The following is a 15260-nucleotide window of genomic DNA, read 5'->3' as shown; positions in this document are numbered from 1 at the left end:
AAAGCACCTCTATGTAAAAACATTGTGTAAAAGCTGACCATGAAACATTAAGCCACGTATACACAGGAAGTGATTTGAAGCTTGCTTGCAGACATCCCAGGCTCTGGTTACTGTTGTGACCTTATAATATATTTATTACCTGGTCATATATCAATAAACGGTGTTCTGCACTTTCATTGGCAGTACCTTCAGTTTCTAACCTTGAAGTTAAAGAGAGTTTTTTCCACTCCCGCATATCTTTCTGTGGTCTCTCACAGGAAATTGTTTCCAGTGTGTAACTGGCTTTATGCCGCTATAGGTGTAGGCTGCTGGAGGACTTCCCATGATGCACTGAGTATTTGTCCTCCGCTCACCTCTTTTCAATCCCCACATCTTTATATGGCACGTCATTAACTTTTTAACCGACCATTCGCCGCAGATAGCCACACCTCCCTGAGTCTGGGTTTGTCAGCGGTCTCTTCCTGTTAAAAGGAGATCTTCTTTTCCACCATTGCCAAGTGCTGCTCATAGTGAATGCTCTGTTTGGTTGACTTTTCTGGCATCTTTAGCAGTTTGTGATGTTTTTTTTTTCAGTATACAAATAAAACTGAATTTAACTGAAGTGAGTATGATTATGTGTAGTAGCTAAAAACAAAATGTTGAATAACCTACTTTTCTTTCTATAGCAATCCTCCCACTCATACAGGAAGATCTCCGACAACCCTGACTAAAAGAGTGTAGACAATTTACACTGTTACACGTCTCCCCCTGTGTGCCCTTTGCCTCTCTAACAGTTCTTCATTGCAGTCTTTGTGGGGCTCCATTCATTTTGTCTAAATCATTTTGTCTATTCTTTCTCAGTCTCTGTTGAGCTGTCCTCCCCTCTCTCCTTTTTCCGTTGTCCAAACGATGTCAGTGCTAATTAAAGAGAGTTGCAGTCACTCGTATATCACAGGAAAAAGTCCTTCAGATTGCAGTCTGTAAGGAGCACACTGAGTTCCTCTCTCCACACTGAGGCTTGTTTACCCTGATTAAATCACTCGCAGATGATCTAAAAATGAGAGCCTCTTGTTTTTTTTGTTTTTTTTTTTTTCTTGTGAATATGGGTGTTACTGTGGAGTTTGTTGACAACGTTTATGCAAAACTGTAAATACATTTCTGAGAATTACAGATACCGAATGTGCCAAGACGTCTCAGTGGATTCAAGTAGTGTTATATATAGAGAAAAAGAAAAGAAAGCAAGAGAAAGAGACTGGGAAAGTCAAGTGAGTTCATCTTGTCTGTCTCTACAATATATTGTGGAACATACGGCCACAGGGAGAGAAAATAAGCATCTAAAGAGAAACTGGGAGCCCATGTGTTCATGAAGGCTTCTAATGGGCCAGCGTTTACCATGAAAATCATAACACAGATGCAGCAGGCACTTGTGTTAACATTGCAGCAGCTGCTGCCTGATATTATTATGGTAGCTAGTTCAAAATACAGGATTCAGGAAGCACTATAAATAAGAATCACTGAAGTGTGATTTTTGTGCATTCAGCGTCAGAAAATGTGTTTATGTTTATTTAATTAGGAGAGACGTCTAACTTTTGGCTTAAGCCACGAGAAGGTATCAGGAATTTGTGTGTTGTAAAGAACAAAAAGTCTCATCAGGAATCCGACTTTTTTTGGATCAATATGAGAGGTAATATGACTTGATGAGGTATTCTGATTTACTATGTAATAGACAAAAAAAATAAATAAATAAACAAACATGATTTTATTACATTGGATGGCACTATTGAAGTTTATTACACAAATCTGGACTTTGATTGGAGAAGCTTACAGACTATGATCAACATACCAAAGTGCTGGAAACATTCTTTCATTTATTATACTGATAAAGTTTCTTTTTGTTGCCTGTTTTCTGTCTGTACAAACAATCCATCCAGTAGCCGACCACGAGCTCTGAAGAAAAACCACACACTAGATTCCACTAGATTGATCCAAGATGGTGTGCCTTCTGAAACAATATGATTCTGTCAATCCATCACTCCAAAGTAAAGATTACTAGAGAAAGATATTAAACTGAGTGCAACTGCTTTGTGTTCAGAGGCAAAGGCATTCCACTCTCAATCACATTTATGGCTGTTATAACAACATTTATTTATTCATTTGTTTGTTTTTATATTTCTTGTTTGTTTGTATATTTGTTGTGGTGTGGCTGCATATGATCAGCATACAGTATTACAGTGAGAGAAGTTGAGAGTGGCAGAAATGTGTGAGGGCGACTGAGGATAAGATGGGCTGCATCAACCATCATTAGCTAATGGACTGCTGACTAAGTCAGTCACTCCGCCTGATGTTTAGAGGCGTGCCAAAGGCACACGCAATTTAGAAAGATGGTTTAAGCATATAGATTTGCCATCTGCATTATTTGGCAGCAAACATTAAGCTAACAGTCTGAAATATCAGATACAGAAAGTATATATAAAAGCCTGAGCATGTGTGTCATATAAGATGATTAAAAAAAAGACCTTCTGAACTGTTTTCATCAGCATATCTGAAACAAATGATGAAAATGGTCTGAAAGTACATATTTTACATATAAAGTAAACATATTTTTTGGCATCACCTCCTTTTTAATCACCTTTCTAATTGTTTGGGAACTAAAGATTTCAGTTCCTTCGTGTATTACTATTAAAAAGGGTTTGATCTTTGTACTCTCTTGGTCACAGAACCATGTGCTGTTGCAACATGTGCAGAATGTAGTTTGCTACTGTCCTGCTAAAATAAGTAAGACATCTGAACGACAGCACATGGTGCTCCTAAACCTGTTTACATTTTTTCAGCAAGTGGAACTTTCACAGATGTGTGGGTTACCCATGCCACGTGCACTATAAAGTACCTAAGACGCTGTCTTTTGAACCACACACTGATACAGAACAATGTCTTTAGACCAGATATTCCATTTAACTTTTAAGAACAACAGTTCTCCACTTTGCCTAACTCCAAATTAAATGAGCACAAACCCAGATAAGATGGTGGATTTTGTGGATCTTCTTTATATCTGACTTTATCTTTGCATAATAGTTTTAAATTGCATTTGTGGATGCAGCAACACAATAAATTTACTGACCTTTTTCACATGTATTCCTAAACCAGTGAAGCCACATCCACCCCAGAACTGTGTCTATTTTTAATGCAGCACTGCCTGAAGATTTATCTCGATTCTCTATTTTAACAATACTATAATAAAACTATCATATAAAACATTTTTAAAGCTAACTAAAAAGACATAAAGATTATTTTTAAATAGCTTAACTATTTGATGAGACAACCTTTTACAGCTGGGTGAATCGCTCTTCATCTTTACTTCTAAAACACTCAGCCTCTTTGGTTTGATCATTTGTGTTACTACTTGTTGACAATTAACCTAAGTAGTTGTAGGATGGATCCATGTGTGTTTTAGTTGCAATCAAATTTGTAATTAGCATACTTTTTAATTTAAAAAACAGTCCAATTTCTCAGTCGCAGCATTCAGTTCTTAGTCTTTGTTCTATTTACAATGAAATATAGGCTTCAAATCATTTGCAACTCGATAAATTCAGTTTTATTTATATTCTGCCTACTATCCCAACTTTTGAAAGTGAGGTTGTATTTTCAAACCAATGATAATCCTTAATTTTATTGTTGCCAAGTGTAAAAGAAAAAGTGCTTGCTATGTAAACTTCTGCAGTCTACTGAGGTGCCGCGATGGTAAATGGAAAGCTTCCAATCAACCCACGAGCCCTTGTTTCCATTATCTAAAGGCCCAGTCTGCTATTATCATTCCTCCGTAAGACCGTAATGAGAAGGTGTGGTAAAACCAACAAGCGGATAAGGTAGACCTGCATATAAACTGTTCTAATATGGACCACTGTTGCTATTTTCTCATATACATACCATAAAGAGCTTAGTAAGCAACTGAGTCACTGAATGAATGTGTGAGAAAAAAAACATGCTTTTATGTGTTAAGAGTTATCCTAGTCTGGCCATCATAACCACACATGAAGATATAAGGTTTCCCTGTAGGTCAAATGAGCCATATCATTTTTGTAATGATCTCAACAAATGGCCTCAGAAGCACAGCTGAATCTGGAGAAACTTTAAGATGAATTAAACACAGCTGTATTCTGAGAAAGCCTCACTGAACATTGGTGCTGCTCTTTGCATCAATAAGAGTAACTGTTTTACTGCATATTTGTTCATATTTTCCCTAATGGTGTCTACTTCTCATAATCCAACTCTAGGATCTACCAAAATCTATAATCACTTCCCTTCAACCCACCCACAGTTAGGCTCTATATCAATAAAAGCAGGAATGTGTTAGACCTAGGTTGCTAGGTTGGGCTAAAAATGTCATCCTTGGGCAATCCTCTGTGTATGCGTTTGTGTGAGTTTGTATGTACAATGTGTTGTATGGCAACGTATATTGGAGACCATGTAGTCTGCAGCTAACAGAGTAAATGAAAGCGCAACCACAAATGGCTTGGGACAGCATCCCAGAATTAAACCGCACAGTCAGAATAATTCCTTTAATAACAACTCCATATAATACTCTGACTGGGCAAAAAAGAAGCAGAGTTCGTTTTTTTCAACTCGACTTTAGTTAAGCACATTTTTGCACTTGTACCACAGTTTAACATTTTTTAGTGGGTTTGATGGGTATTTCGTAGAACTCGTAGGCCTTTTAGTGTGCGGGTGCGTGTGTGATGATTTTTTACACATGGGTGCTCATGTTTATGCTCCAACCTTGGTGAGTGTTTACTCAAACATATGAAAGCCACTAGTATCCAGATCCTTTTTTTGTCAGCTTACTAGGTGTAGATTGTATGGCCTAGCTGGAACTCTTTCAATTCTGTACCACTTGTCCTCATGCTGCTGAGTCCCCTGCTCTGGGCTTGCCTGCCACCCTATGAATACCAAGCAGGCACACGTACGCACACATGAAATACAAGCTTGGTCTCTCTCCCCGCATATTTTTATTAGGTCAGTCTTTAAGCCTGGCACCTAACTCTCCTCTGTTACACACAAACAGAGAAAGTTATAAGCATCTGTGCAGGTTATAACTGTCTATGCATTAATATGGATCCATTTATGTTTTGTAGTATTCCTCCACAACTAAAGAGCCACACTGCTGGTTTCACATGTTGAAGCACATAAGTTACTTACTTAATATGCTGCTGGCCATTTGTCACCAGAATTGCTACAAGTATGAAATATGTTTTTCTTACCTTCTAGATAAATATTATTTGAAGTTTAGGCAAAGAAAAATTATTTACACAGATGTTGCTAGGCAATTACAATCTGGTGCTTTGAACTTGTGATAATAATGGCCTGATTCAAAAGCTATTTTGTCTGAAACCAATAATCAAAGAAGACTACTCAATATGTATTATAACCTCTGTACTACTTGCTAAGTTGCCTAACTAGGTACAGCTTAACTGTAATGCTTGCTGTCATAAAAGAACAGGTTTAGCTTCAGGTTTCTCTGGCAGCAGTTTATAAAACTCTGTATATGCTGTTGACAATATTAACTTGTGCACACATATTGCTTAAACCATATGGTAGCATTTATAGCATGCAAGTGCACTCACTTGCATACGCTTTATCCACTTTTTGTCTCAGGTTCACCATAGTCAATGAGCAATATTTCCACAGTCAGAATGTAAACAATGGAGATTTTTAGCTGCCTTACCATTTTGAAAAATTATTCCTCTAGCCTCAGTTAACTTGGTGGGGGCTAAAGTTCTTTTCAGTATAAACATTATTTTTCTCTGAAAAGTTTCAACGTAGCAGAAACATTAATGTAGTGTGTAGGGTTCTTTGTTGCACTGCTGGAAAAAAATAAGTCATAACTGACAAGCAAGCTGCAAAAGCTTTCCAATCAATATATTAAACTTTGCCAAGGTACATGTTTAAAACAAAGATATTAAACAAACAAACAAAAAAAAGAAAAGTTTTGGAGGCCTTTTCTTGTGCATTAAAACCTATGATCGATGTTTCACCAGTGTGTACTCACCGTGGCAGTAATGAGTGGACCATGAAGCTCTGTATAAAGCAAGGCGTCATTAACGTGCCCTCTGACGCCCAGCATGGCCAGTTCCAAACTGTGCTGCTCGGCCATGGCATGGGTAAGTTTCTCCACCAACCTAGTGTATCTCCTCCAAGGCTGATCCAATTCTGACACGCAAGCCAAGCAGCCTCGCATTACATTCAGACAGTAGCCCCCACAGGGCTTGATCAACGTCAGACCTCTGCAGTGGGAGCAGTACATCATCTTCACCAGGGACTTTACGCACTCCTTGCTCAGTCTGGCATATTCGGTTGCGTTCATGACCTCCAGACCTTCTTCCAGGGCCAGACCGAGTTGCCGCCCAACCCCCAAAGCCCCAGCCAGCTTCTGGGCCATGACGACAGAGTGATTACCAAACGGGTTGATATCTGGCCGGATCATACGGAGACAGTCACCCATTTTACTGCCCACCATTATGCTGCCTTCAACGCCTGGATTTATAAGGCGCGTGTATGCAAGTGGGAAGAGGTTGTTAAAAAAATGGTGGACTTCTCCCTCCACAGAGACATTACCTCCACGGAGGTAGAGGGAGAGGGAGGAAAAAAGCTGATTTACATGGGGTAGTGCTTGCTGGGACAGAGATGGGAAGCTTCCCTCCAACAGCGAACTCAGGTGGCCTTGAGAGAAGGATAATAGGGACTGGAACATGTCTGAAAGGAGAGAGACACAGAAATAAGACAGAGGGAAAGTAAATAACATTTCATTACTATCATCAATAAATCTTAAATTACATGATCTACAAGCTCACCAGGAATTGCATAAGGCATTTCAACTGCAAACACATATCAAAACCCTGGAAGCTAAACAGTTAGGCTTGGTTTATGTTTATCAAGTTGAGGTGAGAATTGCAGTTGGATAAAGTTATGGAAAATATTCGCAAAGTATGCATGTCTTAGAAAAGATGCCTCTGTTTTTCTACAGAGAGAGAAATAAAGATTTAATAATATGCTGACCATTGTAATCTGCTACGTTATTAAGTACATACTTAATACAAATTAGCAGGTCTACGGCTGAGCTGCAACCAAATTAATTTTCTTTCTTTTCATTTTACTAAAATGTTGAACTTTTTCTCTGCTAATTGATATGATTTCCCATTGAATGCAACTTTAAAAAATGTTAACATCAATTATTTCATATTGCAATCTGAAATCTGAAGGTTATTCAACCTATTTCACCTACATGACTCAAAACTCTACACTGCGCCCATGATCTTACTTCCACCATCTTTCCATATATTTTTTTTCCATGTAAGTGTGTGGGTTCCTGTGGGTTTCTGTCTGTATGTCGAGGACTCAACCCTCCTCTCTTGGTGTGTGATGTCACCTTGAAAGCATGACCAAACATAAAGGCACAGTAGCAACTGTACAGACACTGAGAAAAGAGAAAGAGGGGGCCGACGCACATATTCTCACTCCAACAACCATGCACACACGTGTATGTAGGTACAAACACATATACATGTACAGTAGTCACTGAAAAGAACATTAGTCTCCAGTACCTGTTCAGTACTGTATGTGGGACCGAAAACAGACGAATAACAGATGAAGAATTAATGAGGCATTTTGGACTTTTAATTTTATTTATTTATTTATTGATAAACATCCGGAATTATGTTAACTTAACAAGGATGTTGATTCATCAGACTTCATTCACCAAAGCAAATCTATGTGTGTGTGTGTGTGTGTGTGTGTGTGTGTGTGTGTGTGTGTGTGTGTGTGTATGCGTGTGTGTATGCGTGGGTGTGTGTCCAGCCCCTCCCATCTCACAGACAGAAGGATAACAACAGCCATGTCCTCCTCAACAGCTGCACTAATATGACCGCCGTCTGTGACACACTGGGACTCCCCACAAGCCAGTAAAAAGCACAACTCATTTGTAACACACCCGATAACAACATCACTGTGATCGGGGCTGCTCCCGCTAACATTTAACGTTGCTGCCTATAAAATTGGCCTAGAAAACAAAAGAATGTGTGATTGAACTAAGGGCGAGAGACATGGGGAAAAAATCCTCTGTTAGGTAATATGACTGGAAAGCTAAAGGGTGACAAGTTATAGCCGGATTGCTTGCTGAAAGCTGTCAGAAAAGCCTTCAAAGAGGTCCTGCTAAAAAGAGATGTAGAAGAGAAGAAAAATAGGAAGCCAAGAGAGGGAGTGGGCAAAGAAAAAAATCGCAAGACTGCCAAAGAAGTTGTAAAGACAGCATTTTAGTGCCATTTCACTGTCTTCTAAGCCTCCGGTCCTGGTCTACAAAGTTGTTATCAATGTGAGGTCTGCCTGCTTGCCTGCCAGTCAAGGCCGCAATGCTTAATGGCCGCAGGACATTTATACCACAAGATGCAACCATGGGTTTAGATTACACGGCATTACATAGTGTTATTATAACATTATCATGCTCCGAAATACCGTGGTTTAATCTTTCTCTCTGCGAGACAGAGCGTCTTTTCTACATAAGAAAACAGAAGTTTTCTCAAGACAAGAGGTGAACAAAAAATGTCTTCTAGCTCTCAGCAGCCCCATAAGTGGATGCAAATCATTCAGTGGGTTTATGACAGGATCACTGAATCCTTAAGACATTCCATACTTGTTAAAAGAGCTTTTCATATTTGCCAAGAGAGTGACACGGAGAAAGAACACGAAAGAAGAAAAAGGGAAGAGAGTGGGAAACTGCCAGGAAAAATGGAATAAAGAAACGACTGAACTTTTAAACAAGGAAAAACAACTACCGTACAACCCGACTCCACCTTACGAACATGCTCTGACATCTGGATTCATTTGGCCCCTGGGCTCATTGGACTCCCCTGTCTCTCTGCGGCTCTTACTTCAAACGTGTCCATGTCCGAATATATAGAATTGGAACAAAAACCCACCTTTCTTCCTTTCCACACTCCCCGTGACAAACAATAAGTGATAAGTTATGACTGCTATGTTATGTTATGATTCTACTCAAACCTCTCTGGGTGACAGCTTGCAGTGAGGTGCGGTTTAAATTATTCAAACATTCCAGCAGTTCAGATTTTAAGCAAAGCTACGAGGCAGGGAACACAGTGTTTTACCTCATTCTTATCCTTCTGGGGGCAGAGGTTATAGTTATAACCTATCATTGCCTTTTGCTCGATTAACTTGGTAGAACAACCCACACATATATTCATGCAGCCACAAAAATCTGGAGGCGAGTCATATAAACATAAGCTCCCAGGGAGTATTGTAGATTCACAATACATAATTGAAGGTACAATTTATAAGTTATACCTAGAATGCAACTTCAGTATAAGCTGTAATTTAACCTTCAAACGTTACTGTTCACCTACTCATTACTAAGATGCAAATCTTCCATCTTGTCACTCAGCATATACCAGATAAGAGAAGGGCTGCAGACTTGTATAAAGGAAGTTTATATAACAGAAGCCACAAAAGACCTAATGCACTAACAGCAAGAACCATGAAGGAACCTGCCTCCATAGAAAGGTACAGTGATGACCAGGCACAGTCTGGTTTAGGCATAAGCTGCCTTATACCATACTCCACAAGCATTTGATTTTTCATATACAGTGTGAACTGGATCCCATGACTCATTTTTAAATTTTTATTTATCTGTGATTTTCGAAAAAGTTGTCTCCTATGGTTAGACAGATCTAGATTCTCATTCTGTGATAGGTCAAGCATGACTGTTGTGGGCTTCTCTGCATTTTCCAGTTCTGGGAAATATACTAAGAACAAAAAACAGGCCACTTTTTAAGCCACAACTAGCATTGCGTGGAACTCAGTGGGGTTTGATTGTTCTGTCTAACCACTGTACCTAATTCTGGATTTGACCACACTCAGTTCAGACACACACTCGTGGGTGGCTATCATTACTATGTCACAGCCTCCCATCTGTGATCCTGTTGGGAAATGAAGCCTTACTGGATTATTTTGGAGGATATTTTTTTACGAGGCAATTATCTTTAATTTGCTAGGAAGTCCTAAAACACTGAAATTCAAAACACATAATTGTCACGCTAACTCTATGGAAACAAATGAACAGACCTTGTTTGTCTGTGGCCGTGTGGTGCAATCTGACATCTTCTCCGTTTGGAATAAACAATGTATTAAATGTGTAAAATAGCAGCCAGCGGCAATGAGGAAGACGCCTTTGCCCTACAGTGGCTTAAACTGAGAATGTATTTATGACTCTATAATAAGGTATTGCACCACATCCAAATGCTATGCCAAGGTCATTCTCTAAAATACTGGATTTAAGTCATAGGAGGTTATTTCCACTTTACATTCTGCATGCCAACCCTTTGTTTAACTGTCTCAATTAAAGCTAAAGTGTCACTATGAAACTGCCACAATCACCAAGTCAAAAATAAGCACAGCACTATGGTTTTGTCACAACTGGCGTTTCTTGCTTTTGCTACACAGTTGTTACTGTATGGATGGATTCCTCAGTCTAAATCACAATGCACGCATGCAGAAGATGTGCATATGTTAATTATTAAAGGTTAATTATTCTGTCTGACCAGTAGATTGACTGCTGTTGCATTATAGAGGCTATTGTTAATTATTTAAAGACTCTGTGAGCAGTCTTTGAAAATTCCAGACTTTCTTTCATCCATTGGTTTATAGATTATAGACAATGGGTTGCTGGTGGACATTCCAGGATACATCTGAATACCTTGGGTGACTCTCTAATAAATAACTGTTAGAGCAACTATCTGTTGCTCGTTAAGGTAGCATTTCAAATGTTTGCCTACTGTTTGAAATAGTTTAATTCATAAGTGCTCACTTCACTAACAGTTCTTTTGCCTGTTCACTTCACATCACTGAAACTCAGGTTGCTGCACCGCTGATAGTATCCTCTTGAAAATTATGAATTCGTAAAATAACAGGCAAAATTCCACCAAATCTGCTACACAAATACTACGTCCAGTTCAGTTATAAACAGGAGAGAAACAGAATAAAAGGAAACATATTAAGTTCAAGGTTTAACCCAACTCCCAACCTAAAAGCTGGGATAGATTCCAGCCCCCGGGTGTGCCTAAATTGGGCAAGTGGACAAAACAATGGATGGATGGAATTATATATGTTTGCATTAGGTAAAAATACTCCAAAAAATGTATTTTGTCCCCTGAGGGTATATCTAATAATGGAAGTGGCATGCTTGTAGAGGTGTTGCATTGCAATCTAACTTTGTTCTGTTATCCTGGCAAATTGAGTTTCTGCCAGAGGTTTCTTCCTCCTAAAATGGAGTTTTTCCATTGTCACCAAGTGCTTTGATTGTTGGGTTTGCTTTGTATTATTATAGTGTCTGTACCTTATATAAAGCGACTTGAGGTGAGTGCTGTTGTGATGTGGCGCTATATAATTATAATTCAATTAAAATTAATTACTGTGGGATAGCTGGTGGATAAACAGTAATAAAAACAAGTGTTGCATGATGCACTTGAGGGCTCAAGTTCTTGCGTGTGTGTGTGCATAAAAAACTTTGTAACCCTACAACCATTATTGGACTTTACATCCAAATCCCATTATGAAAACCTGAGATACAGGGTATCACAGATGACACTGATTTCAATTTTTGCGCGAGCACAAGCAGAGAGAATCTACATATTTGCTTCTATGTATGTCTATTTTCAAGCATCTATATGTGACCCTGTAGATGTGTGTGTGCTTCCGTGTGCTTGGAGATGTGGTAATACCGTGATAATGAGACCGGAGACACTGTTCTCATACCATGGAGTTGTGGGTCATTCCTATCTTGGCAATCAGTCCTGACTGAACCTGACCAACCATGTTCTCAGGCAAAGCATTTTAATCCTACACGCTTGGGTTTCAGACAGGTCACCACACAGTTATGTGACATAGTGACATATGTGTAGATTACATATTCTTGTTTTAATTAGCAGAAATACTGTATATAGGTCCATCATCGCCCACTCACTGCTGGTCATCTTAGGTTACATGGAAGAGCTGCAGTGTCACACAATCTCCCCGTTTAATGGTAATAAACTATTAATAAGTCTTTGAATTAATCTGTTGATTCATCATACTTGTGCAGCGAAATCATACATCTAAAATCTAAAGTGGTAGCATGACTCATCTGTCAGACACCAGGCGCAAACATGCTGCTCACATAAGTTTGACCTAAAAGAATCGGAAAACTGCCCCTTCCCAAGAACACTTTGAGTTGAAAAACCTCTTTGAAAGCCCATATACAATCAAAATGTATGTGCACATAATGTAGCTGACCTTTGGCTCCAAGTCCCAATTTGCCTGTCTTGTCCTATCAGGAGGTGAACGTTTGGAATAATGAGGGAGGGGTGTGGGGGCTTTATATTTCACTGTAAGCATTCCGGGAATCTAAATGGCAACCCTGCTGTGTCAATAGGTAAGGAAAGAAAAATTTAAAAAATGAAAAATTCATATCCTGCAGTGTCCACAGTGCACTGCCCTATAATGTGGCAGGGAGGCAGACTGAACATGGAGACTGAATGGTGGCGGAGGGGGGGCAATGCTTTCTGCTTTGGCAAAAGAGGGGAAACATGATCGACTGCAGGGAAATGAGCAGATGAGCAGATGAGAGAACGACAGGGACAGAGGAGACAGAGCTCAGGAGCTGTGGGTGAAGGGGGTGAGGGGAGAGTGGTGGGGTGGTTGCTAAAGTGGCTAATACCATAAAGGGGAAATGTAGACAGTCAGCACTGGTAGACACTGTTGACAGATTGATGGACAGAACCTCTGGTACTTATCATTAAGAGGGCCATAGGAGTTTAGTCATGTCCCATTTTCTCTTTAATTTATTGGTATATAGATTACAAGTATGCGCATCTAAATGCAGCAAGTGTTACTAGAAGTGTGACCATAGCAACAAAATATATTTTACCCAGTCAACACCATGGGAAAAGTGATTAGACAGCATCCATTCTGAGTAACTGTATGACGAAAGAAAAGAGAAGGACCAGCGAGTGACATACTTTTTCTAACTCTGGCTTAGATTGTGAAAAATGTAGCATTGCTCCATGCAGTAAGAACATTAGTTCATACAAAAGTTTCAGATTGTGAAACTTTCTAAAGATGTGAAAGGAAATGAAAAGGCTAGGGAACACAGTGGTTGGGATGCTGATAGGGGGCTGCATGAGTGCAGAAGGTGTAGGGATGGTCATATACGCAAATATTCAATAGAAAGACTGATTTTTCTTTCCCAGGATTCATGCCACCAAATTATTGCCTTTAACTCTAAAAGATTAAAATTCTCTGTTTATTGTAGTTCACTAGCAAAAACCTGCTCTATGTGCAGTTTTTGCCAAACCTCCGGCGCTTTTTCAAAGTCTTCACTTTGTATTTAGTGGTGACTCAAACAAAATTCCATGGCGTATGCCAGTGGTTCCCAAACTTTTTTTGCTAGCCCCCCCCCCTTATTTTACAAGAAAAATCTTTTTTTTTTTGCGTTTACTTGTGGACGAGGAATACAGAGTTTGTCATGCAACGTCAAAGGTACAAGAGATGAATTACAGAATGGCAGATAGAGACAAAATACTGTTACTGTTAATCTGACTATCTTCAGGTTTTACACGCTTACATATACACACGCAGTTACTGTCCCTCCATTTAGAAAGGTGTAATTAATTTATGTGTAGTTGTTTTTTTCCTGTGTAATAATATTCAACATTGCTATCAATACATTTTTCAAAAAAATGCCTCTCTGTACAAAATGGGTTCAAAAACAGTACAGTAACTTTACTGTATAAAGAGCTAACATCTCCAAACTGTCAGGAGTAGTTAGTCATTACAAGAAGTGTTTGTGAACTAAAAATCAAGAATGTTTGATACTGTTTGTCTGTGATTTGGAGAGCCCAGCGCGTGCTCCCGACACAGGGAAAACCAGTTCTGCAGGGGAGACCTACCTTGGCACTTGTGCAGGTGAAGCCAAAGGGAAGATATGCTTCACCATATTTTCTAGTCTTTGGCTTGGAAGAAAGTTGGTTTGGAAACATATTTGGCCATGCCTCATCTCCTGCTTTGCGTTTGTGTCAGGTTGTGTTAAAAACATGTCCATTGTGTTAGCAGTGTCCAAGTGTCACTTTGTTTTTTCTTTTCACCCCCCCCCACCACCACAATGGCCGCACCCAGGGGGCGGGCCCCACACTTTGGGAACCTCTGACATATGCTAATTTTGGTTCAAGTTTGTAAAAATGCTGCAACTTCAGTGGTGTGGAACTGGTTTGGCAGATACACACCAAAGCACATTTTTTGGTAGAGCATGCAAGTGGGCTGTCGTTATTACCGTTATTACCGTTATTACCGTTATTACCGAACCGATTTTATGTCGCACACGGCGCTTAAAAATCTGTCAAAAATTGTTTTAGTACGACTTTGCTAAGCTATGAACCCGCACCGCTTGATGGATTGTCAGAGCATTGCAGCTACCGTAGTCAGGAGCCTCGTAATACCTACGGTGCTTCAACATAATATTACCGTATTGTTTGTGTATAAGGTCTTTTTAAGTTTTGTGGATATTATACATGGTTATGCTGAGGATATGTTGGCCAATTTCCACTGGAAATGCCTTTTGATTAAACTGTCAGCAAGGAATTTGCATTTGCACTGTTACATTTTTATATAACTTTAATGCACATAAAAAAACAGCTGCTTGTTTAAGTGAAAATACATTGATGGGTTTTTTTTTTTTTGCACTAATAAAGTTGTGGAGTTGTAAAGTAATTTGTCCTGCGTCAAATATATTGTCAGTTATATCGTTATCGCAAATTTTCAAATATATATCATGATGAGTATTTTTGGCCATATTGCCCTGCCCTACTTGGCAGTATGCCTTGAGCAATCACAATACACAGAAACAGTTTGCATTGACAATCAAAAATTTGCATAACCGTATTGCACTTACAATATTATGGAACTTAATGTTTTATTGCCAAAAATTAAGTAGTGAAATGATTCCATTTGCAAAAGAATATAGGTCCGGTGCAACCTCAAATTAGCCGGCGATGCCTTTTTACATACACAGGTAAATTGAACAAAAGTGCCTAGCTAAACCTAACTAAATGCATGACTCTCTGTAGTTTGTGACAAATTTTAAATATGTCCAGGTAATAAACCATTACTTAAGTGGAAACTGATGAAGACTAAACTAGAGACAGCCAGGGAAAGAGACTGGACTCCAGATATTCATAAAAAAATGAAAG

At 39.2% G+C, this 15260-nt stretch overlaps 2 protein-coding genes across 5 annotated transcripts in view; one reads left to right on the top strand and one right to left on the bottom strand.

The window, feature by feature from the left end:
• LOC309693852 (uncharacterized protein) overlaps nt 1-15260 on the top strand; it is a 548750-nt gene that overhangs the window by 435570 nt on the left and 97920 nt on the right. The window lies entirely within an intron of this gene.
• The window catches only part of gpc5c (glypican 5c), a 109874-nt gene that overhangs the window by 75344 nt on the left and 19270 nt on the right, over nt 1-15260 (bottom strand). For all 3 annotated transcript variants that reach the window (XM_082513443.1, XM_082513442.1, XM_082513441.1), the window contains one exon: nt 6023-6726. In XM_082513443.1, coding sequence (XP_082369569.1) covers nt 6023-6726 — 704 coding nt within the window. The remainder of the gene's footprint in view (nt 1-6022; nt 6727-15260) is intronic.

This window comes from Aulonocara stuartgranti, assembly GCF_965226115.1.
Source record: "Aulonocara stuartgranti genome assembly, chromosome: 18".
Classification (NCBI taxonomy): domain Eukaryota; kingdom Metazoa; phylum Chordata; class Actinopteri; order Cichliformes; family Cichlidae; genus Aulonocara; species Aulonocara stuartgranti.
This window is presented reverse-complemented; position numbering and strand designations above follow the sequence as displayed.